The following is a 24,713-nucleotide window of genomic DNA, read 5'->3' on the forward strand; positions in this document are numbered from 1 at the left end:
GTTCACCTCTTCGTCCTGCAAGATGGTCAGTGCGGCGAATTTTCCTCCAATCATGGCTTTGAAAGATTCTGCAACCTCTGGGTCTTTCAGTTTCTCGAGGTCGAATCTCATTCGTGTGGTACCTTGCTTTGGGATCTTCTTGAGGCGGAGTCGGAAGGTCATCATGACCAGGTTGTGGTCGCTGCCCACGTCTGCCCCTGGGAAGCTTCTGGTCCTGGCGATGTTGCTGCAGGACCGAAAGCGTTTCTTCACCAGGATGTAGTCGATCTGGTTGTTGTAGTCTCCGCCAGGGCTTTGCCAGGTCCATCTTCTGGATTTTTTGTGCGCTCCAAGTGTGTTTGCCAATATGAGGTCATTGTATCTGGCAAACTCCAACAATCTGAGACCTCTGTCGTTGGATGCCTCATTGCAGAAAGGACCGCAGTTGCCTTGCCAGTTTGGCTGTGAGTCTGCTCCAACCTTTGCGTTCCAGTCGCCCTGCACCACAAGTATGTCCTTCCGTGGTGCTTGGTTCACGATGTCTTGTAGTTGGTCGTAGAATGCCTCAACCTCGCTGTCCTCGTAGTCAGAGGTAGGTGCGTACGCCTGTATGATCGTGATGTTGAATGGTGAGGCTTTGAGCCGAATGGTGATGATGCGGCTTGAAACTGGGCGACATCCCAAGATGCAGTTTGTGATGTTCTTGAGGACGAGGAAGCCTACCCCATGCTCGTGGCGGTCTTCTTTGCCACTGTAGTACAGTTTGTGGCCTTCTTCAGTTGTGAGATCTTTAATGTTCTTCAAGCGTACTTCACAAAGCCCTATGATGTTCCAGTTGTATCGTTCCATCTCGTATGTCAGTTCTTTGATTTTTCCTGCTGCACGGAGAGTTCTGACGTTCCATGTGCCAATCACGATGTTGTCTCTGCCTCTGATTTTTGCTGAGGTGTTACCAGTAGCATATTTTTCGCCTCTGCCCTGGTGTGCAGCAGAAGACGCGGTCCTTGGTGACCCGGGCGGCGACCGATCCGGTATGGAATGAGTGGGGGTTGTCATCATCATGGTGTGTCTTGGGCTGAGTGGCCTGGCGGAGCCCATCCCTCTCCAGGTCGTTGGTCACAGCCGAGGTCACCCAATACCTGGGTGGTCGCCTTGACCCCGGACACTTAGTCGTTGAGCTTGCTGGAAGCCCTTCCGCCCTAGCCGTTGGCTGGCTGTGCAGCTCTTCCGCCCCCTAGTGGTGCAGTGTCAACACCACCCCCTCACGTGGTTTAGCCCGCCAGCTGAGGCGGTGTACCAGGGTGTGGCGCTTGGAGCCAACACGTGAGAGCTTTAGGAGATGGATGAGGACCAGTGATGCCCGTCTGCTCCCGAAGGAGCACAGCTGCCAGACATCAAAGGTACTACCTCTATCCAGAGCCCCCTACAGATGATGAATTGCTGATGGCTAGCTTATTCAATCTTTTTGTTTGTGAGCAATTTTAACAGATTGTATATTACAGTTATAACAGATTATATATTGTTTACACTCCCCTTCACGAGTGATGGATGTCAAAGAGAATAAACCATGTTGAGTATTGAATCTTGAGTCCCTCTCTTAGTAATTGTCGTTCTGCATATTACATGTCTCTGTGACTGTCTTTCTGTCTGTTTATCTGTCTCAGTGTCTAATGTCCGATCAAAAGCGGTGTTTCTCCATGCTCGTGTGTTTGTGTGTCTGTCTGTCTGTGTGTAACGTTACGTCTTTCTGTTATCTTTCTCTGTAACTGCTTTTCTGTCTGTTTATCTGCCTGTCTCTCTGTCTTTCTACGTGTCTCAGTAAGTTATTTTTACCTGTATATTAGTCTCTGTGTGTGTGTGTGTGTGTGTGTGTGTGTGTGTGTGTGTGTGTGTCTGTGTCTGTGTGTCTGTGTGTGTACTGTCGTGACTTTCTTGTTTCTGAAGAAAACAAACGTATTTGTTCTGGTTCTGGAGGACGGCTGTTTCGTCACGTGCACTGAACGCGGTGGGGCCAGCTTTCTGTTCTAGTCTTCACGACTGAAACACAACAACTGTTTTCTTATTCTGCTTCTTTTTCTTCTTTACTGAGAGCAAGAAACAAAGAAACAAAAAACAAACAAAGAAAAAAAAAGAAACAATAAAAAAAAAACATGGCTTTGTTGATCGTTTCAAAAAACAGTCTAGATCTTTAAGTAGATGAATAAACAGATGAAATAAATGAATAATAGATAAATAGTTGAAAAAATAACAAACAAATAAATGAATAGATGAATAGATAAATAAAATAAAATAAAAGTAAATGGTGGGTAAATTTTTCAACACGTAAGCATATGTGTCAAAACAGTTTTTATCAACTGAAGGTTTTGACAATGGCGTCAAAATGAAGGGGTAATTGCTATTCGAGATGAAATATACGCATACTATTCACAAATTTACTGATAAAACAGATGATTGTTTATTCATCCGAGGTTCATCATGAAATGCATGTGGCCTGGAATCGTTCATCGCTTTTTTAGAATAGAGGTTAAAGAAAACATACCCGTTCACAGATCAACCACAATCGGTAAACATATTGTATGTGGCGATCACGAGCATTGATGAGATATGCTGTTTTACTACTAACACCCCCTAAACACACACACACACACACACACACACACACACACACCACTTCCCTATTGTTCTTTCACTGGATAACCAAACTGATAACACTGCTGATACTGATTTTGAAGACTATACACTAGAAGAGGAAATCAGGTTCATTTGGAAAGATAGGTATACTCAAACATTTATTGATTATATTCGAGAAAATGAAGAGACTGAATTGAATGATTTTCTGACTGCACTTGACACTGACACGGACACTGGGTCAGCGTGCCTTGTCTCGTTCCTTCAAAACACAACTGCCGAAATGAGGTCAACACAGAAAGTGCAAGATTCTCGTGCACAGCCACCGTGCTGGGACGTGGAGTGTCAGCGAGCAAAACAAAATAAATACATGCAGCTGAATATGTTCAGGCGGTTTGTTATTTTCCATCTTTAGAGTTAGAAGCTGACTTGGCAACATGTGGAGCAAGGGGTATTGACATGTTTGCCGATCCAATTGGAATCTTTTTGTTGATGTATGCAGATGACATTGTCCTGGTCTCTGATTCTGTGTCAGACCTTCAAAAGAAAATTGATTGTTTGGGAAAGTATTGCAAGAAGTGGGGGTTGGTAGTCAATATGGACAAAACCAAAGTAGTTGTGTTTAAAAATGGTGGTTTGATGAAAACATGTGAGAAATGGTACTACTCTGGTAAGCAGGTTCAAGATGAACCTTGTTACAACTATCTCGGCGTTGTACTGTCTGCAACATTAAACTGGACAAGATGTGTAGAAAACTTATCTGGTAAAGCTATGAGAGCATTAGTAGGGATCAGAAAACTATATTTTAAACTTCAAGGGATTCCAGTTACTATTCTTTTCAAAATCTTTGATACAAAAGTAAAACCAAATCTGCTATACGGTTCAGAGATCTGGGGGTTTCAGAAATATGATGCTATTGAAAAAGTACATATCAAAATTTGTAAGCTGGTTTTGGGACTTGGGAGGGATGTCAAAAACAATATAGCTCTTGGAGAATGTGGCAGATTTCCAGTCTACATTGATACACATATATATGTTCATGTTATGAAATACTGGTGCAGACTTCGTTCTATGCCTGATAACAGATACCCTAAACAATGTTACAAACTGTTGCAAATGCATGATCAATCTGGTAGACACAACTGGGCAACACGAGTAAGAACACTGCTGTGCACATATGGTTTTGGGTATGTTTGAGAAATGCAAGATCCTGGGAACTTTTCATGTTTTTTTTTATCTCTGTTTTGACAGCGACTGAGGGACTCATTCTATCAAGAATGGCACGATTCACTCTCATCTTACCCTGATTATTGTGCATATCATCCAGAAATCGTGAGAGCTGGCTAATGTAGGTCAGCTGGGTGCACGTGAACATCGTCGTGTGTTGTGTTTACTGAGGTGCAATCGGCTACCCTTGAACAGTATGTCCTATGCCACAAAACAGTTCTGTGATCCTTTCTGCAAACAATGTGATGGTCAATGTATTGAAGATTTGTGTCATTTCATGTTGATATGTCCTCGGTATGCTGCTCTTCGTAAACGGTTCTTACCCCTTTATCATTATCGATTTCCATCAGATTTTAAAGTACAGTTACTGTGTGCCAACCAGTCAGCTAAACTGACATTTAAAGTAGAAGTATACATTAATGAATGTTTGAAACTTAGAAAATAAAAGTAAACTTACATTACAACTACTGTAAAATATACTTACGTGTTGTCACATGGAACTAGATGTGTCTTTTGACGTGCACGTGATTTTAGCAGTAAAAATTTCTTTTTTTCACTCACTTTTATCTTTTGCTATCTTCAAGCATTTCTCCTGTTCATATGGGCCAGATGGCCTGCAAAAACACTCAGACACACATACAAATATATATGGAGAGAGAGACACAGAGAGAGACAGACAGACAGAGAGAGAAAGAGACAGAGACATAGTGAGAGAGAGAGAGAGACTTGATAAAATTCCTAACAATATGAACTGGACGCCACATGACAAGACAGGTCTCACAGGCAATGCAAGACATGTGCTGTTAGAGTACCTTCTGGTCGGCTTCTCTCTCTCTCTCTCTCTGTGTTCTCACACACACACACACACACACACACACACACACACACACACACACGCACGCACGTACGCACGCACACACACACACAAAGGGTATCAATACTAACTGGGCTGTTACTACTGCTGCGATTTCTGAAAATTAACATTCGTGTCTAACACAGTAAACCCGACACACAATTGAAAGATTTTTTATATATGTATTTGTCTTCAAGACGAAGAGTTGTTTATTATATCTTCTTTCTTGATAACATTTATTTTACTTGCTTCAGGTTTAAATCTTACCATTTATTCTAAACACTAACTAACCAGAGACCATTTCACTTAGAACTCCGTGTGTTGTTTATGCAAAAAACACACCTCTAAATTAAAAAAAAAGCCGATTGATAGCTTTTCTGCACGTAAAATACGACTGTACGCATCATTAAACGCTTCAACCCTTATCGGACAAAAACGTGGCGACCAGTCTGATGTAAAATAAAGCAACACTGTTGAGGAAGACCCAACGTGGCGACCAGTCTGATGTAAAATAAAGCAACACTGTTGAGGAAGACCCAACGTGGCAGATCAATCAGACAACTGTTTAAGACAGGTCGTAATCAAACTGTGTGTGTGTGTGTGTGTGTGTGTGTGTGCCACTTGTTTCTTGTTTTTCACACTAAAACAAAGATGTTTCCCATTCTGTAAGGTGTACCTTTCGTCACGTTCACACAACACAACTCTACCACTTTACCATTCTTTTTATCACGGCCCGGCAGCTGCGTCGGTTGGTGGCAGACTATCTGAAGACACGCTGTATTTGCTATCGTTTTTTACAGAAAACTGGTATCGGTAAAATACAGGTGGTAAGCGTCACCTGGTGTTTTGTTTCAGGTGATGTGAAGAAGCTTCCTGAGTTCAGCAACAAACTTACCAGTAACTTGAGTTCATCTTCAGTGTTCTTGTTCTTTCTGTTTGTGCACCAGAACTGTGGCCCATTTCATTCATAATGCTTGTGCTTTCCTCACCAAGCCCTTATGTTTCTGTGGCTGGGTGGCTAGCTGGTGGTGGTGTGTCCATCGAGATCGATGATGACCATCGTTGTCATCCAGCTGGGGGATGGGCGGAGGGTGGTGTTGGGGTTGGGGGGAGGATGCTCATGAATCTATCTGTGAATGCGCGGATGGCTGAATAGTCCAATCTGCGCACGAAATGTTCGCTGACAGTTGGGGCAGACAAAGACAGGCATACCATTATCAGGGAGCTTGTTTGCCCGTGACTTTCTGGCCTGCCTCTTCTGAACAGCTGCAGCAGTCCTGTTGGCCTCGCACAACTTGGCGCCTTTGTGCACAGCAGCGCGCCATTTGTCACGGTCCACTGCAGATTCCTCCCAGGAGTCAGGGTTGATATCAAACGCTTTCAGAGAGACTTTCAGAGTATCTCTGAAGCGCTTCTTCTGACCTCCGTGTGATCTCTTCCCTTGTTGCAGCTCGCCATAGAAGAGCCTTTTGGGCAGCTGATGGTCTGGCATGCGTGCCACGTGTCCAGCCCAGCGAAGCTGGGACTGCATCAGGATGATGAAGATGCTGGGAAGGGTGGCTTTTGCGAGCACCTCTGTGTCTGGGGTCCTGTCTTGCCACTTGATGTTCAGTAGCTTCCTGAGGCATGTTGTGTGGAAGTGGTTCAGCTTCTTGGCATGTCATTGGTACACTGTCCAAGTTTCGCAGGCGTACAGTAGTGTGGGGAGAACTACTGCTCTGTAGACCTTTAGCTTGGTCTCAAGACTAATGCCTCTTCTGTTCCAGACATTTGCATTGAGTCTACCAAAAGTTGCGCTTGCTCTTGCAATCCTGACGTTCACTTCATCGTCGATTGTCACATTTCGTGACAGTGTGCTGCCAAGGTATGTGAACCGCTCCACCGCACTGAGTCTCTGACCGTTGACTGTGATGTTGGGCTCAACGTAGGGTTTCCCTGGGGCTGGCTGATGGAAAACTTCAGTTTTCCTCATGCTGATGGTAAGGCCGAAGTTCCTGCTGGCAGTGGCAAACTTGTCGACGCTGAGTTGCATGTCAGCTTCAGATCCAGCGTTGAGGGCACAATCATCAGCAAACAAAAAGTCTCTGATGATGTCTGTCATGACTTTCGTTTTTGCTTGAAGCCTTCTGAGGTTAAACAGCTTGCCATCTGTTCGATACTTTAGGCCGATTCCAACATCGCCATCTCTGAAGGCATCAGTAAGCATTGCAGAGAACATGAGGCTGAACAGCGTTGGAGCCAGGACGCAGTCTTGCTTGACACCATTTGTGACAGCAAAAGGAGCAGATGTTTCGCCATTGTCCTGGACTCGAGCCTGCATGCCTTCATGGAATTGGCTGACCAAGGAAATAAATTTCCGAGGGCATCCGTACTTGGCCATGATCTTCTACAGTCCCTCTCTACTCACGGCTAGCTACTTAATTGACCATTCCCTAGTTTGTGTTTGCTCTACAGTCCATGTGGCAAAAAAATACAGAGGGAAGTGTTAGTGTCAAGTCATAATCGTGAAACAATCGGTTGCTGATGAGTCTCTTAGATGACGGACGCAATAGCCGGGTGGTTAAAGGATGGATTTTCAATCTGAGAGTCACGGGTTCGAATCTCGGTGACGGAGCCTGGTGGGTAAAGGATGTATATTTTTCCGTTCTCCCAGGTCAACATATGTGCAGACCTGCTTGTGCCTAAACCCCCTTCGTGTGTATACGCAAGCAGAAGATCAAATACGCACGTTAAAGATCCTGTAACCCATGTCAACGTTCGGTTGGTTATGGAAACAAGAACATACCCAGCATGCACACCCCCGAAAACGGAGTATGGCTGCCTACATGGCGGGGTTAAAACGGTCATACACGTAAAAGCCCACTCGTGTACATACGAGTGAACGTGGGATTTGCAGCCCACGCACGAAAAGAAGATGATATGATTCCATGCATGCAAAGTACCACCTAACGAGGCCTATACTGACCACGATAACTGTTTGTGGAGCAAGACAAAGTGATTGTCAGTCTTCACTGAGGTGAAGATCGTCATAACTGTCCCTGAAAAAAGACTTCCCCACGACTCCATTGACGCAGAAAACTACTGCCCGAATTCGCGGCACATCGGAGGTCTGCACCTGATGTGGAAGTTCCAGCAACACCCCTGTGGTGACATTTTAACCTACTTTAACGTATTTTGTGATGTTATATACAACATCTGAAAGAAAATCCTGACAGAATGTTTACGTCGATAACGTATTTTGTGATGTTATTTACAGCATCTGAAATAAAATCCTGGCAGAATGTTTACGTCGATAACGTATTTTGTGGTGTTATTTACAGCATCTGAAATAAAATCCTTGCAGAATGTTTACGTCGATAACGTATTTTGTGGTGTTATTTACAGCATCTGAAATAAAATCCTGGACGTCGAATGATCAGTCTTTCAAGGCAGGTTCTGTAGTCTGTCCTTACAGGTTTACGTGTGCATTATTATGTAGGACAAGGCTAGGGGCATTGTGACAAAAAATATAATACGATACAGAACAACACAACATGACACGACATGATACAATACAATACAATACAATACAATACAATACAAGTGAGGTGCAGTGCAGTGCAGTGCATCCAATCCAATGCGATACAATGCAACACGATACAAGTCTTCAGATTTCTAAACATTTCCAAACACAGCTCACAGAAGTGTCATCTGATCCAAAACAATGTTAAATGCCCTTTCCATGTGACTGACAGGTCAAAACAGTCCTGGTTCACCTCTTGGAAGAAATTCCCAGGAATATGCTATATGGGGATAGTATAGAAAATCACAATAGTCTTTGTACTTTTAGTGACTTCATTTTTGTCTTTCCAACAAATCACTAGAGAGCATCCAGTGAAGCAAATTTCAAACGCGAAACCAGCCACCTCAGAAACAGGTCTAGTTCCGATTAATTTTCTTCTTGAATAACCAGTAATGATAATGATGATAATGATAATAATAATAACCAAATAACAAAGTTTTGTCATTCTGTCTGATGCTTTCGCTTGGATTCAGGTAATGTTCCTGTAGCTTTCAAAACAAAACAAAAAAAGAGCAGCCTTCGTAACGCCCCTCAGAACCAAGCCTTCGACCAGACACCATCTTTGACATAACGAAATGATACTGCTAGATGTACAGAAGGCCATGTTGATATGCAATACAGTTCAATGAATACAATACAACATCAGTTTATTAATACATTGGATATGTAGAATGATGTGTCCAAACAGTAGAGTCTCCAATAGGGTATGTAAAATGATGTGTCTAAACAGTAGAGTCTGCAATAGGGTATATAGAATGATGTGTCTAAACAGTAGAGTCTCCAACAGGGTATATAGAATGATGTGTCTAAACAGTAGAGTCTCCAACAGGGTATATAGAATGATGTGTCTAAACAGTAGAGTCTCCAACAGGGTATGTAGAATGATGTGTCTAAACAGTAGAGTCTCCAATAGGGTATGTAGAATGATGTGTCTAAACAGTAGAGTCTGCAATAGGGTATATAGAATGATGTGTCTAAACAGTAGAGTCTCCAACAGGGTATGTAGAATGATGTGTCTAAACAGTAGAGTCTCCAATAGGGTATGTAGAATGATGTGTCTAAACAGTAGAGTCTGCAATAGGGTATATAGAATGATGTGTCCAAACAGTAGAGTCTCCAATAGAGTATGTAGAATGATGTGTCTAAACAGTAGAGTCTCCAATAGGGTATGTAGAATGATGTGTCTAAACAGTAGAGTCTCCAATAGAGTATGTAGAATGATGTGTCTAAACAGCAGAGTCTCCAACAGGGTATGTAGAATGACAGTCCAGACAGGAATTCTCGAATAGGGTATTAGAACACTGGTCCAAAACAGCACAGTCTCCAATAGGGTACCTAGAACGCTGGTCCAAACAGAATGGAGTCTTCAATGGGGTATGGATCGTGCTGGTCCCAGCAGTGAGAAGTCTTCGAAAGGGTATGCAGATCGCTAGTTCAAGCAGAAGAGAGTCACTGATAGTGTATGTAGATTGTTGGTCCCAGCAGTAGGGAAGTCTTCGAAAGGGTGTGCACACTAAATCACGATCCGAACATCTCCCGAGGTTCAAGTAAAGGGTGCAAGTAACAGCGGGTTGTCCAACAGCAGGTGAGCACATCACAAATACCACAATAAAACACAATAAATCAACAACAAAATACTGCATTTTTGTGAAACACCATCTCACTCGATGCAAGGGAGATTATAAAAAAAAAATAGACAGCTGAGTGGTCTGCAAAATGGAGATCGATGTACAGTCACTGCCGTTATTCTTTTTTTATCCAGCGTGTTTATGCGTGCGTGCGTGCGTGCGCGCGCGAGTGTTTGTGTGAGCGTGTATGATCGTGCGTGTATGTGCGCGCGTGTGTGTCTGAGTGTGTGTGTATGTGTGTGTGTGTGTGCGCGCGCAATAGTGTTTCTGCCACATGCAAGTGCTTGAATGTGCGCGTGCAAAATGTAAAGAGAACGGACAAAAGAAAAAGTCTCTGGCCCACCATCTGGCCCAGATCCATCCGGCTGTACAACCCCCCAAACCTGTATAAATATGGCAGCGGGGCTGTCCAACCTCACAGCAGTGTCTGCTCTCGGAGACCATCGTCAGTTCTCTGCAGCTCAGCGACGCGAGGCAAAGGGAAAACCGCCGAGTCCAGTCCGTCAAGATGAGACTTCTGATCCTTGCCGTTGTGGTGGCACTGGCACACGCTAGGCCAAGTATGGAAGGTAAAAAAAAACATGTCGTTATGATACAGTGGTGGGCTGAAATATGACGGTGTTGTTTGAACAACTTAGCTTTGACTTTTAAAAAAGTAAAGTAAAAAGTTAGCGGACACTTCTCAGACTGGAGAAAACAAAACCGACGACTGGACAATAGAAAACAGAGCAGAAAATGCTGCGCAGGATATTGAAAAACTGGTGCAGGACGAGTTAGGACAGTGGACAGTTGACAGGGCAAGGGGAATACAAGGTAAGTCAAGAGCAGGCTGGACCACGCGGAACATTGCAGACCGGACAGCACAACTTCAAACAGTCAACGCAGAGAAGGTATCTCATTCACATAAAACAAAATAGATGAAAGATATAATATTTCTCAAAAACACTGTCTGTGAGTTTTGTTGTATAGCAAATCTGCAGTTTCTTCATATTTGTTTTAAATTCCGTTTGAACCTGGTCATTGTTAGAGCCAGCCTAAAGAGGAAAACAGGACAAAAGCTGAAAAGGACAATGGAACTTTGATGCAAGAAAGCGACAGCAATAGTATTGCATACTCATACATAAATAGGGGGATCTGTTGTTACGAGAGTTGCACAAACCAACACGATCCACCACACACGCACACGCACACACACACACACACACACAACACACAACGCAGCACCACACCACACTCCATCTGTGTTGACTGACGTCCATGACAGTTTGGAAACCCTGTCGTCTCTTTGAAAAGAAACATCCTGTCTTTACAGTCTCGTGACATCTCGTAAGGTCCACGAAGAGTCTGTCGACCAAGTGACGTTAAACACAGTGACGTTCAACAAAATGCTGTGTACTGCTTTTAGATCTTACGTGCGGGAACAGCCACAAACTGGAGAGACATCGTTCGTACGGAAGCCGTATCGTTGGGGGCTGGAAGGTCGATGACTGCGATACCGTGCCCTGGCAGGTTGGGCTGCACATCAACCGCAGCAGCCTGTGCGGAGGGTCCATCATCAGTAAACGCCACATCCTGACCGCTGCCCACTGCCTCGGACCGGACATGTAAGAAACTTTTGTGGATGTCAAGTTGTAGCGATGACCTCGCGGAATGATGTTGTCATGTAAGGTGTAGTATTGGCGACGTCATTGAAGTATTTTAATAATTTGCACAACACTGTGTTTCGGGTGTGTGTGTGTGTGTGTGTGTGCCCATGGTAAACTTTAACGTATTATTTCTGGAAATACGTAGTCTCTTGACACCAAATGTGGCTGAAAAATAGGAAGGGAAAATCAGTTGTTGTTTTGTTTTCTGTTTTGTTTTTCCAAATATTCTGATTATAATGACAATGCTTTTCTGGGAAGGGAAGAATTTTTTTTTAAAGTATGTATTTCCAGAGTCGGGTTACTGTCACATTTTTATTTCTTCTTCACAAAACGTAGCACTTTTATGTGACATCCTGACACACTGATCAACAGTAGTCATTTTATCATTTTAAGTTCAAATAGTAACTCTTTTGCTTTCTTTGGAGGTATATTGATACAGAGGTTACATTCATGCACACATCTCTCAAATGCATCGAAATTATGCTTTGTAATGGGACGTTCATCTAGATATACTATGGGAAATTATGTTCTTAAAAAGGATCACTGATATAAAACATTACATTTCAAAATATGACTCAGGGCATGGAAACGCTTTTGAGTTTTACACTTTGTGTTAAGATCTTACACTGTCAGCATTTACCCAAGGAGTCTTTTAGGAAAAAAACGAGATAGAAAACAATCTAATGTCAAACACATGCAACTGTTCACGGAAACATATTATTGAAAGGAAGCGAAGAAAACGTTTCGTGTATTGCTCTCATCACTTACAACATCATGTCCGCGTTACCATCATCAAAATCAGCAGATCTTTCATTTTGCCTAGAACTTTGGTCTGTGATAGTCATACTTTGCTTAAGTACGCATTCTTGTTTGATTTTTTTTTTTTTTTTTTTTTCCAGGTGTCGATTTCCGATATGCAAAAATCCCGCAGTCACTTTATTTGAAAGATAATTCGAAACGCATTTTCACAATGAGTTGCTATATAGGTTCGAACTTGTTTAGATTTTTCAGTCAATGACTGTAGATGTGTACACACTTTAGATCACTCTGACTTAAGGCAAGGAGAAGAAATTATCGAAATTCATGTGAGATCCACCTCAAACAACATAATCTATTTTTCGAAAAACAAAGGGCTTGCCCCAAATGATTATCGTGTAAATGATGTACAAAGATCTGTTGTGCGATTCATTCACTATTTCTCTGAGTCATCAAGTCGTGATGTGCACATGGAAAGTGAAATACCGAACGATGTGAGCTGCTAAACATATAATGCTCTGTTTCCAGCAAGAAACTTTCGGTTCGCAAAACACGTTTTTTATGGTGAGCTCCGGTGTTAATTGTATTGTTGCTCAGCGGAAATCACACGTGAGCCATTCAGCTGCAAAACATACGCGCTCACCGTACACATGCGCATACAATATATTGAGGTTTTTGAGCAGATTTAGTATCATGAGGTATATTCATTAAATGATAACAGCGGTATAGCATGGTAACTGATGAACAAATGTCAGTATGGTTTGAAATAAGAATGACTTTGTTGTTTGGTCCGCAAGTCTTTTTGGACGTTGTTTTTCTTCTTTCATGTTGGTCAGATGGAATGTGTCTTACAATTTCCTTTGTTCTTCCAAAATATCAACCATTTCTGACTGAAAATACTGTACATTTTTTCACAACCAACTATGCCACTGGTTATCTTTTTCTTTCGGGTTTTTGTTTGTTTGTTTGTTGTTGTTGTTGCAAATCTAAGTGGTATACTACGAAATGAATTAGTTTACTATTTTCGATCAATGCAGAACACGAAGGCTACAGTCCGATACCAACATAAGCATCATGTGTTTCTTATCCCTTTCTTGATCATTATATCCTTTCAATCAGGCAAAGAAAGAAGAACAACATAGATGGAAGGATTGATTCGTGATGGAAAGGAAATAGTACCACGGAATCAGGACAGCGATATGAATTAACAAATAGTAAGAGTGGTAACTCTCTCCATTCACAAGGTACACAACTTCACGTCAATGCTACTTACGCTACCAATTCAGCTAGCACACAGGTAAATAAAAGATATGGATTAATCTTGTGCTTTTAAATCAATATGAAATCGCACGCAAACTCAAGGGATCTTTTGACTGTAACGCTTTTGAAGAAAACCAAACTTTGAACTGAAAAGTGTAGGTCATATCTATCAATAGCTGCTACTTATTAAATGCAGTTCCAGAGATGATTTATGCAAATCATACATAGACGATGAAGATAAAGTTTGTCTCATAAAGATATGATGCACTAAGCTGACAAGTTAATAGATTGGAATCTGATAGTCTTTAAACTTCATCTAGATCCCAATATTGTTTGCTTAATATTTGAAGATATTTTTGATTAGTACTGATTGATCGACATCAAACGTAAGAACGAGATGTATCAGTGAAATAACGAAAATCAGTTTGATGAAAATAATGTCCAGTGCCAGTTTAAGGTGTTATATCCTTTCAAAGTGAATGAGTTTCCATTCGTTCATCTACCTATTGCAAACGTAAAGTGTGCGTTTGTGTGTGTGTGTGTGTGTGTGCGTGCGTGCGTGCGTGTGTGTGTGTGTGTGTGTGTGTGTGTGTGTGTGTGTGCGTGCGTGCGTGAGTGTGTGTGTGTGTGCGTGTGTGTGTGTGTGTGTCAAAAATGTCGGTTCCAGCACACCTGACCTTGTCAAAGTGTATGTGGGTAACAAACACATCTTGGGAGGAAAGTCAGTAAAAGTCCAGAGGATCACAGTGCATGAAGCGTACAACGGTGCCACGAAAGGTAATATGTACATAGAAACGTGTGTATCATTCTGCCCGTCTGTTCTCGGCTCTGTGGAGGGATCCGGTTGACTGAAGATTTCGTGTGCATCTACTGTTGCTACTGTTGCTGCTGTTGCTGTTGTTATTTACGGTTTTCTTTCTGGTTGTTGTTGCTGCTGTCGTTAATTTTTTTCTTTCTTTTTTTAGTTTTTGTTACTGCATTTTTTTCTCTCTTTTTTTATCGTTTCAGTTGTTTCTTCTATTTCCTTTCAGTTGCTGCTGCTATTGGTTCTGTAGCTGTTCGTGTTGCTGACATAATGTTGATGTATTTCGTTGTTTTTTTGGGGGGGAGGTGGGGGCTTGGGGGGGGGGAGAGGGGTTGTTTTTTTTGTTTGTTTTTTTCACAACAGATGTCTCTGTATGAAATTCGGGCTGCTCTCCCCAGGGAGAGCGCGTTGCTACACTGAGAGCGCCACCTTTTTTCTGCGTGCAGTTTTATTTGTTTGTCCTTTCGAAGTGGATTTTTCTACAGAAAATTGCCAGGAACAACCCTTTTGTTGCCGTGGGTTTTTTTGTTTTACGTGCACTAATTGCATGCTGCACACGGGACCTCGGTTTATCGTCTCATCCGAATGACTAAACAGGTGTTATCGCTTCTGTTGCCGTTAACGTTGTTTCTATTCTACTGTGATGTATGTTGCTGCCGCAGCCACTGGCACAGACATGTATATATCTTCTTCTGTTTCTGTTGCAGAAAACGACATCGCCATGTTCACTCTGGGTGAATCCATACCGTTCGGGCGGTGTGCTCGAAAAATCTGTCTGACTCCAAACTTCTTTCCCGAGAACGTCACATGTACCGTGTCTGGATGGGGGACTACAGCATGTGAGTTATGACGATGATGACGATGATATTGGCGGTAATGATGATGATGATGGTGATGGTCAGTATAATAATAATATGATAATATGATCATAACAATAATTATTATTATCATGATCATAATAACACCACCACCAACAACAATATTAGCAATAATCATAATCATAAACAACAACAATAATATATATGTGCATTTATATAGCGCTTGCCCTGCGCTTTAAACGCGCGTTACAATACATGTGGCATTGGGTAAGGTACTGGAGTACTGGAAATATTTAAGATACAAACTTAATAGAATCCTATTGGGAAACACTCACAATACGCACAGTACGCTAGACTTACCTTGAACATACATATAAATGTTTACCATTACTCTCATATTTGGCATCAAAACATGAAAAAATTGTTTGTTTTTTGTTGTTTTGGTTTTTGTTGTTGTTGTTGTTTTTTCTCTTATTGAAAATCTTAATTCCTTTCTTCAAACAAAAATCGACAGCTTTTTTTATGACAGTAATCGCTAATATTTGCCTGTAATATGCTTGTGGCAGTGTCAACTAATTCCAAACGGGAATCTTTCAGTTTCCAAATTTCGTTAACGTAATTATCGAATTGTTCAAGAAACTTTTGAATGCACACCTGAATACATCGCTGTCAAAGTAGTCAGACCCTTCATTCGAAAATATAAACAACAAATAAGACCCTTATTGAACGTAAGATATAGTCCAGTCGCAGAAAGTTCAAAATCCTACGTCCCAGGTCCTGTTCATTTCGTGCTGTATGTGGCTCCTGTGTCGGATGTCATCAGTCATCATGTGATGTCGCTTGAGAGCTTTGCTGATGACACTCAGCTTCATCAGTCGGACTCCATAGCTGACATTGATTCAAACACAGGAGTGCATTGCTGACCTAAAGGACTGGATAACTCTAAATAAGCTGCAACAAAATGACGATAAGTCTGAATTTATATCCTGTCAAAAAAAAAAAAAAGTTTAGTCAACATCCTTCCTTTCCTGACTCTGTTCTGGTCAATAGCACATCTGTTTCACTTACTCCTTCTGTTCGCAGTCTTGGCGTATTCCAAGACCAGTCTCTTTCCTTCCAACAGCATATTTCGAATATCTGTAATGTTGCCTATCTGGAACTGCGTAGAATCAGTTCTATCCGCCACTATCTCTCTATAGATGCAGCCAAAACACTTGTATGCGCTTTGGTTCTCCCAAGATTGGATTACTGCAATTATCTTATTGCCGGCCTTTCCAAATATTTGTTAGACAGACTTCAACAAATAACATTGCCAGACTCATTTGCAGCACTTATAAACTTGACAATGTTTCTCGTCTCCTTCAGTCTCTTCTCTGGTTGCCTGTTTCTGATCCAACAGACTATCAGCTACACACTCTGACTTTTTCTGCAGTCAGTTTGGCCCAAATTATCTTTCTGAACTCAAAATTTATAATCCGTCTCGCCAGCACCGTTCTTCCTCTGATACTCGACTTCTCAGGATACCTCACGTCAGAAGTAAGACCTGTGGACACAGATCGTTTTCTTTTCAATCGTCAAAGACGTGGAACAAGCTTCCTGATAATCTCCGTCATTCTGACTCCCTAGCCTCTTTCAGATCTGATCTCAAAACTCACCTCTTCCCCCAGCAATAAGTTCAGTTGTGGCAGGTCCACTTCTTTGTGTGTGGTGTGCTTGACTTGTATGCATACATATGCATGTGTACGCATACACATGCATGAGTATGAATGTGTATTTGTGTGTGTTCGTATTGAGCGCGGTTTTTGTTTTTGTGTGTGTGTGTGTGTGTGTGTGTGTGTGTGTCTTTGTGCATGTGCGTCCTTGTTCAATTTCATTTAATGTCTATCCACATTAAGTGATATTAGACAAGTTCGTCTTTGTGTGTGCCTATGTGTTCGTATGTGTGGAGGGCAGCTGCTATGTACACATGTATGTTAAAATGTATATATGCACTGTGTGTGTGTGTGTGTGTGTGTGTGTTGATTTGTTAGTCACATTTTGGTGTGTATACGCAACATTTATGTAATGTGTTGTGTAAACAAACGTGTTTTGAAAAGCACCCAGAGCAGATTTCTGTATAGTGTGCTATATAGGTATCCATTATTATTATGATCACTATCATCATTGAAATCAGCTGTATCATTGCCTTCGGTCTGGCTGTCAGGGCCGCTTTTTTTTTTTAGGAGGATTCAATGATAACAATAACATAATGAGCAAGGCACTGTGTGACATAAAGCGTTCGTTATATATTTCAAACTGTTCTTTATTAAAGTTAGCTAATAATGTGTTAAATAGTCCAGTTGGTTGTTTATTGTAGGTCCCCACATGAACCTCTTTTCAAATAATAATCTACAGAAGTAGTGCATACAATATTTGATTATTGATTTTTTTTTGGTCCTAATCCCGCTTCCCCCGTCCCGCCTCTCACACACACCCTTCCAATATTATGTGTTTTTTCTTTCTCCAATCACTGACGCTCACCCTCTCCATTTTAGATTTTGTGCTCTATCTTTTCCACATTCTGTTCTCTCTCTCTCTCTCTCTCTCTCTCTCTCTCTCTCTGTATCTCTCTCTGTCTGTCTTGCTCTTTCTCTCTCTCTCTTTCTTTCTTAGTCCCCTCCCCCTTGCCCTCCCCCTCCCCTCCACCTCAACCGCCCCCCCATTTTCATTCGAATATAGAGAAATGCCGATTTCTAATTAATAGTAACAATCATCATTATGATAGGAATGATAATAATCCAAATAATAATGATAATATCATTTATTTTCAGTCTAATATCATCATCTTAGGTGAACAGACTATAAATAGATAAACGAACGAACGCGTTCGTCAGTACAGTCAGACTTACAGGACCAAGCGTTTTCTGCGTAGACCACAGACGTCGGTGCAAGAAATGGCAGTAACTCCCGGAACAGGTGTTGATATTGTGTTACAACCCCATGTAACAGGGTTGTAAGCGAAAGTAGCGACTATGCACTTAATACACGGTGAAAGTGGAAATCAATGAATCAACCAATGGTGCTGGGTTCGTTCGTTTATTTATTTATAGTCTGTTCATCTAAGATGATGATATTAGACTGAAAATAAATGATATTATTATCATCATTTGGATTATTATCATTTCTATCATAATGATAATTGTTATTATTAATTATGGTGCTGGGTGACGTGCTGTGGTGTGCAGTTTTTCGGGGGTGAAATGAATATCATGAAAACGGTACATGCTATATGACTTCTTCCCAAGGTAATCAAAGATGGCGAATGCTGGACTTTATTTCTCTTTACCTGCATTACAAATCGAATTATTGCAAATGGTAACATTTTTTTTCTTAAACATTCAAGTACAGCTAGTGAATTTCACCGTACATCACGAACGTGGTATTCATTTCGACCAAGTACATTTAACTCCGCTACGTCGACATCACTGAAATCTCATCGTGTACATCGACGCAGTTCTTTGGCCCAAGTCAGAGGCCTTATTTATCTCTATAAATTTTCCTCGCTTAACTCGGTCTCTTGTGAATGGACCCCTCGCATATGTCGACCAATTTTTTGTGCCCCAGTAACCCACCACCCCTACCCCCTACCCCAGGTTTACGCCCCCGCAGGCCACATTTTCACCCGGTAAGTCGACACTGACGTCACTACCTGGGCCGAAACCACAAATGTTGCGAAAAATGATTGCGTCAAAGCCGATGTTGGAGGAAAAACACTGACCTTGGCACTTTAAACTGGACTGCATGAAACACAGACAATGTCGCAGTTCCGAAGTGTTTCACGCCAGTACACACTCGCGCGCACATGGCAGTCATTTATTCTCCAGGAAGCGAGTGTCTCCTGTCTTAGAAAATATTACAGCCAATAATTTTACCAGGTATACTATAACTAATATTGTAGGAATAATTTAATCACGCATGCAGCCTTTTCTTCTGACCATACCTGTGTGACCAAAGCCATGACACGAGAAAAACAAACTCCGATCGGTCGCGCCATTAAAGCTAAAATCAAGGATCTTTCATTTCATCTTTCATATAACGAGGATTAGAGAGAGAGGGGGAGGGGGGCATTCAGTTTCAAGGAGGCGTCAGAGCGTTCGGACCATGATATAAGTACGCTACATCACATCTGTTAAAAACAAACGAACACACAAACAAGAAGCAGGTACCTTACCTGTGCACAAACTTAACGAACTAGTCTTACCTTGAAACTCTACAGTAAGTTTGTAAAAAAATGAATATACCTAACCCCATCGACCACATACACATATAGATACATCACACACACACACACACACACACACACACACACACACATACACACAAAACCAAACACACACACACACACACACACACACACACACACACACACACACACACACACACACGTGTTCACATGGAATGTGCATCTCACAGACGCAAAAATCATCACTTCGTCACTTGGTGGATTTGTGCACGCGCACACATATACATAACAGAGTGCTTCCTCAGATGGCGGTTCATTGTCGGTATATTTTTTGCCCTGGTTGTCTCCTCCACATGAACCTGTTACTTCGTTTACCTTTTTTTTTAATTATCAGAAATGTGAAAGTAACATATCGTTTTACGTCTTTAAGAAACTAAGCCCTCTCTCTCTCTCTCTCTCTCTCTCTCTCTCCACTTTGCTAATTTATTTAATCAAGAATGCCTGGAGAACAGTTCTGATCAAACATGACCTTACTTCTATGGTTTCAGTGATCCTAGCACAGAGGGGCAGTGTGAAGCACTAGAGTGTGCAATCACGCACCAAGAAGTACTAAACGCTATTTCCGCATTAAAAAACAACAAAGCAGCGGCACCTGATGGGTTTTTCGGAGAGGTGTTTTTTTCTTAAACGCACCCCCAGAAGTCGCACTGTTTCTGACAAGTTACTTCAATACACTGTTCGATTCAGGTACATTTCCTCACGCATTGTCAGAAGCTATTAACCAGCAATATATATATATATATATATATATATATATATATATATATATATATATATATATATATATATATATATATATACGGATAACTACAGAGGTCTATCATTGCTTTATGTCTGCGGAAAAGTTTATAGTTACATTCTGATAAACGTTTAACAATTCGGATAGAAGAAAACAAGTTGTTGTATGATGCCCAAGCTGGATATAGATAGAACTATAGCGCAACAGATCATATTTTCACTCTTTTGTCATTGATTCTGAAACAATTTGTCAGGGAATGCTTTACTGCACTTTTATAGATTTCAGAAAAGCGTTCGATTAAGTTGATAGGTGCCATTTATGGTCAGTCCTCAGAAAATATTGTATCAATGGTAAAGTGTACAGAGTGTACAATATCGTTAAGGCAAGAGTTCGCGCAGACGGTGAACTCACTGATGCATTCATGTGCCCTAAAGGACTGAAACAAGGACAAACTTGTAGTCCTGATTTATTTTCGCTCTCTATCAATGAGCTGGCAAACGAAATTGTTCAAAATGGAAAACGCGGTAAAACATTAACACCTAAGCAAATACAAATTATGATTTTGCTCTTTGCTGAGTTATATTTGTGTCATATACTGTTGTTGGTCTGAATCAGTAATTGATCATCTTAAGTGACACTGCCAGGAAGCTTGATATTTAACGTGGAAAAATCCAAAGGGATTGTCTTTAGAAAGGGTGGTCATCTCTCTGCGAGAGAAAAATGGGTCTACAATGGAACACAACTGGATGTTGTCAACCAGTAGAAATATTTAGGTGTAAATTTGTTTTAACCGGTTTGTCCTTTTCCTTCGCATTTAAGGATATGGCAGCTCGAAAAAAAAGGGGTGCGGTTGGTATCTTACGACTACTTTGGTCTCTAGGTAATCAATCACCTGAACTGTTTTTTTGTTGTTGTTTTTTTTAATATAAGCTTTTCGATTGCCAGATAAAGCCCATATTAACTTATGGTTCTGAGGTATGGGGCCTCACAGCTGACTATTCTATCATCATACTAGTACATTTGTTTGCAATTGAAAGATTACTGAACGTGAGCATCCGGACACCAAATGCATTAGTTTGTGGAGAAACTGGAAGATTCCCACTGTTTATAAACATATATGTTCGGCACATTAAATACTGGCTAAATTGAACAAGACTGACGATCGCATTCCACGAAAGTCTTACAAAATGCTACATAACCTTCACTGTAAAGATAAGAATAACTGGGTATCTAATGTAGGCTTTGTTTTGTATCTCTTTGGTTTTGGCTCTGTGTGGGGATAGCAAGGAGTCGGTAATGAGAAAGCATTTTTGGCTGAGTTTAGACAGCAGTTGATTGACTGCTGTATCCAAGGCTGGAACAGTGACATAAAAACAAAAGAACTTTATGAATTTCATTCTTACTTGAAAGAAAACTACTTCCTGTCTCACTATCTATTGGTTGTACAGAATAGCACAGTTAGGAAATATTTAACAAGAATAAGGCTCGGTTTTTCATCTTTAAAATGCCATTTGAACCGTTTTCGCGAGGCGAAGGAGAAACGTTTGGATTGTCCTTTCTGTGAGGGTGTGTATGAATCAGAAATCCACTTCATGCTCATTTGCCCTAGATACCATCAGATTAGAGAGCAGTTTATTCTTCAAAAATTTTACAATTAACCATCTATGTTTAGATTAGCGTTATTACTATGAAGCTTGAAATACTCAATGCAAGTCGCAATCTACATAAATAAGGCATTCCAATTAAGATTATTACTTAGAAAGATACGTGTGTATGTGTGCATATATAAACAAGTTTGATTTTAAGATTAACACTTGTTAGCTAATGAATTCGTATGTCCAACCTTTGTATTCATAATGTTAGCAAATTTACTGTGATGTTGATAGTGCTAATGTGGAGTGATGCCCTAGAGGTAGGCATCCGCCTAGGAAGCGAGAGAATCTGAGCGCGCTGGTTCGAATCGCGGCTCAGCCGCCGATATTTTCTCCCTCACTAGACATTGAGTGGTGGTCTGGACGCTAGTCATTCGGATGAGACAATAAACCGAGGTCCCGTGTGCAGCATGCACTTAGCACATGTAAAAGAACCCACGGCAACAAAAGGGTTGTTCCTGGCAAATTTCTATAGAAAAATCCACTGCGATAGGAAAAACAAATAAAACCGCACGCAGGAAAAAATACACAAAAAATGGGTGGCGCTGTAGTGTAGCGACGCGCTCTCCCTGGGGAGAGCAGCCCGAATTTCACACAGAGAAATCTGTTGCGATAAAGATAAATATAAATACAAATACAGCATAGTGTAACGCCCTTTTCGTCCCTAACCGCATACTCTTTCCCACCATTTCGCGTGTTTTGAATCAATAATGGAAAGAATGTCTTCACTTTTAAAAGCTACTATCTCTTAGAATAAGTGTTTAATTTCTTTACGACGAGCTTGAGGCGAATTTCTGTACTCTAGTTCAGACAATAAAGTGATTGATTGATTGATTGATTGATCGTGCTACATGGACGGATAATGAAATTCAAAACCCTTAGCATGCAATATCCGCTGTTGTTTTTTTTCGTTTGATTTTCATCCCGACCCCACTGTTCCCTTTGACATGGGCAAATGGCCCAGTTCAGTAAACTATTTGTCTTGTCTCTTCTTGTCTTGTGTGTGTGTGTGTGTGTGTGTGTGTTTAGTTTAGTTTAGTTTAACGTCTTTTCACTGTTTAGTGATATCAGACGAGGGAAAAAAAGGGGGTGGGGGGGGGGGGGGGAGAAGGGTATGTTATCTTGTTTTGGACACTGGACAAGTATGTGCCAGACATTGATTTCTTTTCCGCACAGGCACTGTATATTTTTGCAAAATTTAGTTCGAAGAGCATTCAAATGGAATCGATGAATTAAACTTCTAACTAGTCTTGACTGGGAGACAGATAAATCATTTAAGAAACCCATGGGGTCGCTTAATGTAACTGTCTTCATACAGTGACGGTAATATTGGCAGTCTAAATCTTTTAGCCTGTGTTTATGTCGATTACTTGACACTTTTTCAATACACCTATAACACTCTTGTGAATCTAATGGGATCTTGAGGAGGATTGAGCCTTCGCTGTTTCGCGCAGCCTGATCTGCCTTTTCATTTGCAAAAATTCCACAGTGAGAAGGCACCCAAATGAAAGTTACATTGATGCCTTTGATTGATAATTGATGTACAGTGTGTCTTTGTGTGTGTGTGTGTGTGTGTGTGTGTGTGTGTGTGTGTGTGTGTGCCCTCTCTCTCTCTCTCTCTCTCTCTCTCTCTCTGTTGTAGTCTGCTTATAACATTTTAAACTAAACTTCACCCGGCACTTTGACATTCCATGACACGGTGTTTTCCTTTCACCAGGGCAAGGCGACGTCTCGGATGTGCTGAAAATGACACACGTGCCGACCTTTCATGACAACTGCAAGGATGCGTACAAAATCCCATATGCGAACTACCCAAGTAACCAAAACGTTATGATCTGTGCCGGTTTCCCTGATGGTCGCACGGACTCATGCCAGGTGTGTGTGTGTGGTGTGTGTGTGTGTGTGTGTGTGTGTGTGTGTGTGTGTTGTTGTTGTTGTTGTTGTTGTTGTAATAATTGCATGCACATGCAAACTATTGAGCTAACTTTTTTTAAAGGAAACTTTTTGTTTAAATTCAGTAAACATATAATTCCACACTTCTTGACATTTTGTCTCCTTGTCATCAAAGTAATGGACATTTTTCGCTTGTCTTAGTGTTCGGAGTATGTGTATGTGACGGCATGTCAGGGCAGATTCATCCCTTTTATGTGGGTGTACATGATATATTCACGGACCGTATCCCACATTTCCGACAGGGGGACTCTGGCGGTCCGTTGGTCTGCTGGGACAAAGAACATAACCACTTCGTGCAAGTGGGCGTGGTCTCCTATGGTGCGCAGTGTGCTACGGAGCTTCCCGGGATCTACACCAAAGTCTCCGCTTACATGGATTGGATCGAATGGGCAATGTCACTCCCTTTTCATTAAGTCCGCTATTTTACAATGAGCGTCGTCAGCTCCGAGGTGTCTTCGGACAGATTCCTCGCATGGATAAGTCTCTTATGATGGGTATACTCGCTTTAATTACGACAGGGCAGGTTGTGTCAAGGATAAGGGAGTCCACATGGACAGTTGTTCACGGGATAAAGGTCGTGTCAGAAACAGCTGGAAGAAGATGATGATGATGACGAATGCAAATTTTCATTATGTTGACGAGGAAACATGTTTTCTCGTTCTGATAGATGTATGATGTTTGGGGTGAACACTGTTGTTAATGAAAATGAGCAGAAACAACCTGCAATAAAACGAGTATGCTTCAACAAAATGGTTGTGTGTGCGTGCGTGTGTGCGTTTGTGTGTGTGTGGGTGCGTGCGTGCACATGTATGTGAATATGAGTAAATGTATGTGTGTGCACGCGCCTGTGTGCCTGTTTGCGAAAACATATAAATATGTGTATACGCCTGCATGCCTGTTTGCATAGATACACACACACACACAC

The 24,713-nt window shown here is 41.4% G+C and overlaps 1 protein-coding gene across 1 annotated transcript; it reads left to right on the top strand.

Annotated features, from left to right (window-relative positions):
- The first annotated feature begins 895 nt into the window (after positions 1-895).
- LOC143285959 (trypsin 3A1-like) lies at positions 896-24,538 on the top strand. Its single transcript, XM_076593410.1, has 8 exons — positions 896-1,010; positions 1,255-1,379; positions 10,278-10,446; positions 11,283-11,481; positions 14,207-14,316; positions 15,052-15,183; positions 23,553-23,710; positions 24,031-24,538. Exons 1-8 carry the CDS (start codon positions 896-898, stop codon positions 24,199-24,201), a joined length of 1,179 nt encoding a protein of 392 aa, XP_076449525.1. The 3' UTR covers positions 24,202-24,538.
- Positions 24,539-24,713: the final 175 nt, after the last annotated feature.

Source organism: Babylonia areolata, chromosome 9, assembly GCF_041734735.1.
Source record: "Babylonia areolata isolate BAREFJ2019XMU chromosome 9, ASM4173473v1, whole genome shotgun sequence".
Classification (NCBI taxonomy): domain Eukaryota; kingdom Metazoa; phylum Mollusca; class Gastropoda; order Neogastropoda; family Buccinidae; genus Babylonia; species Babylonia areolata.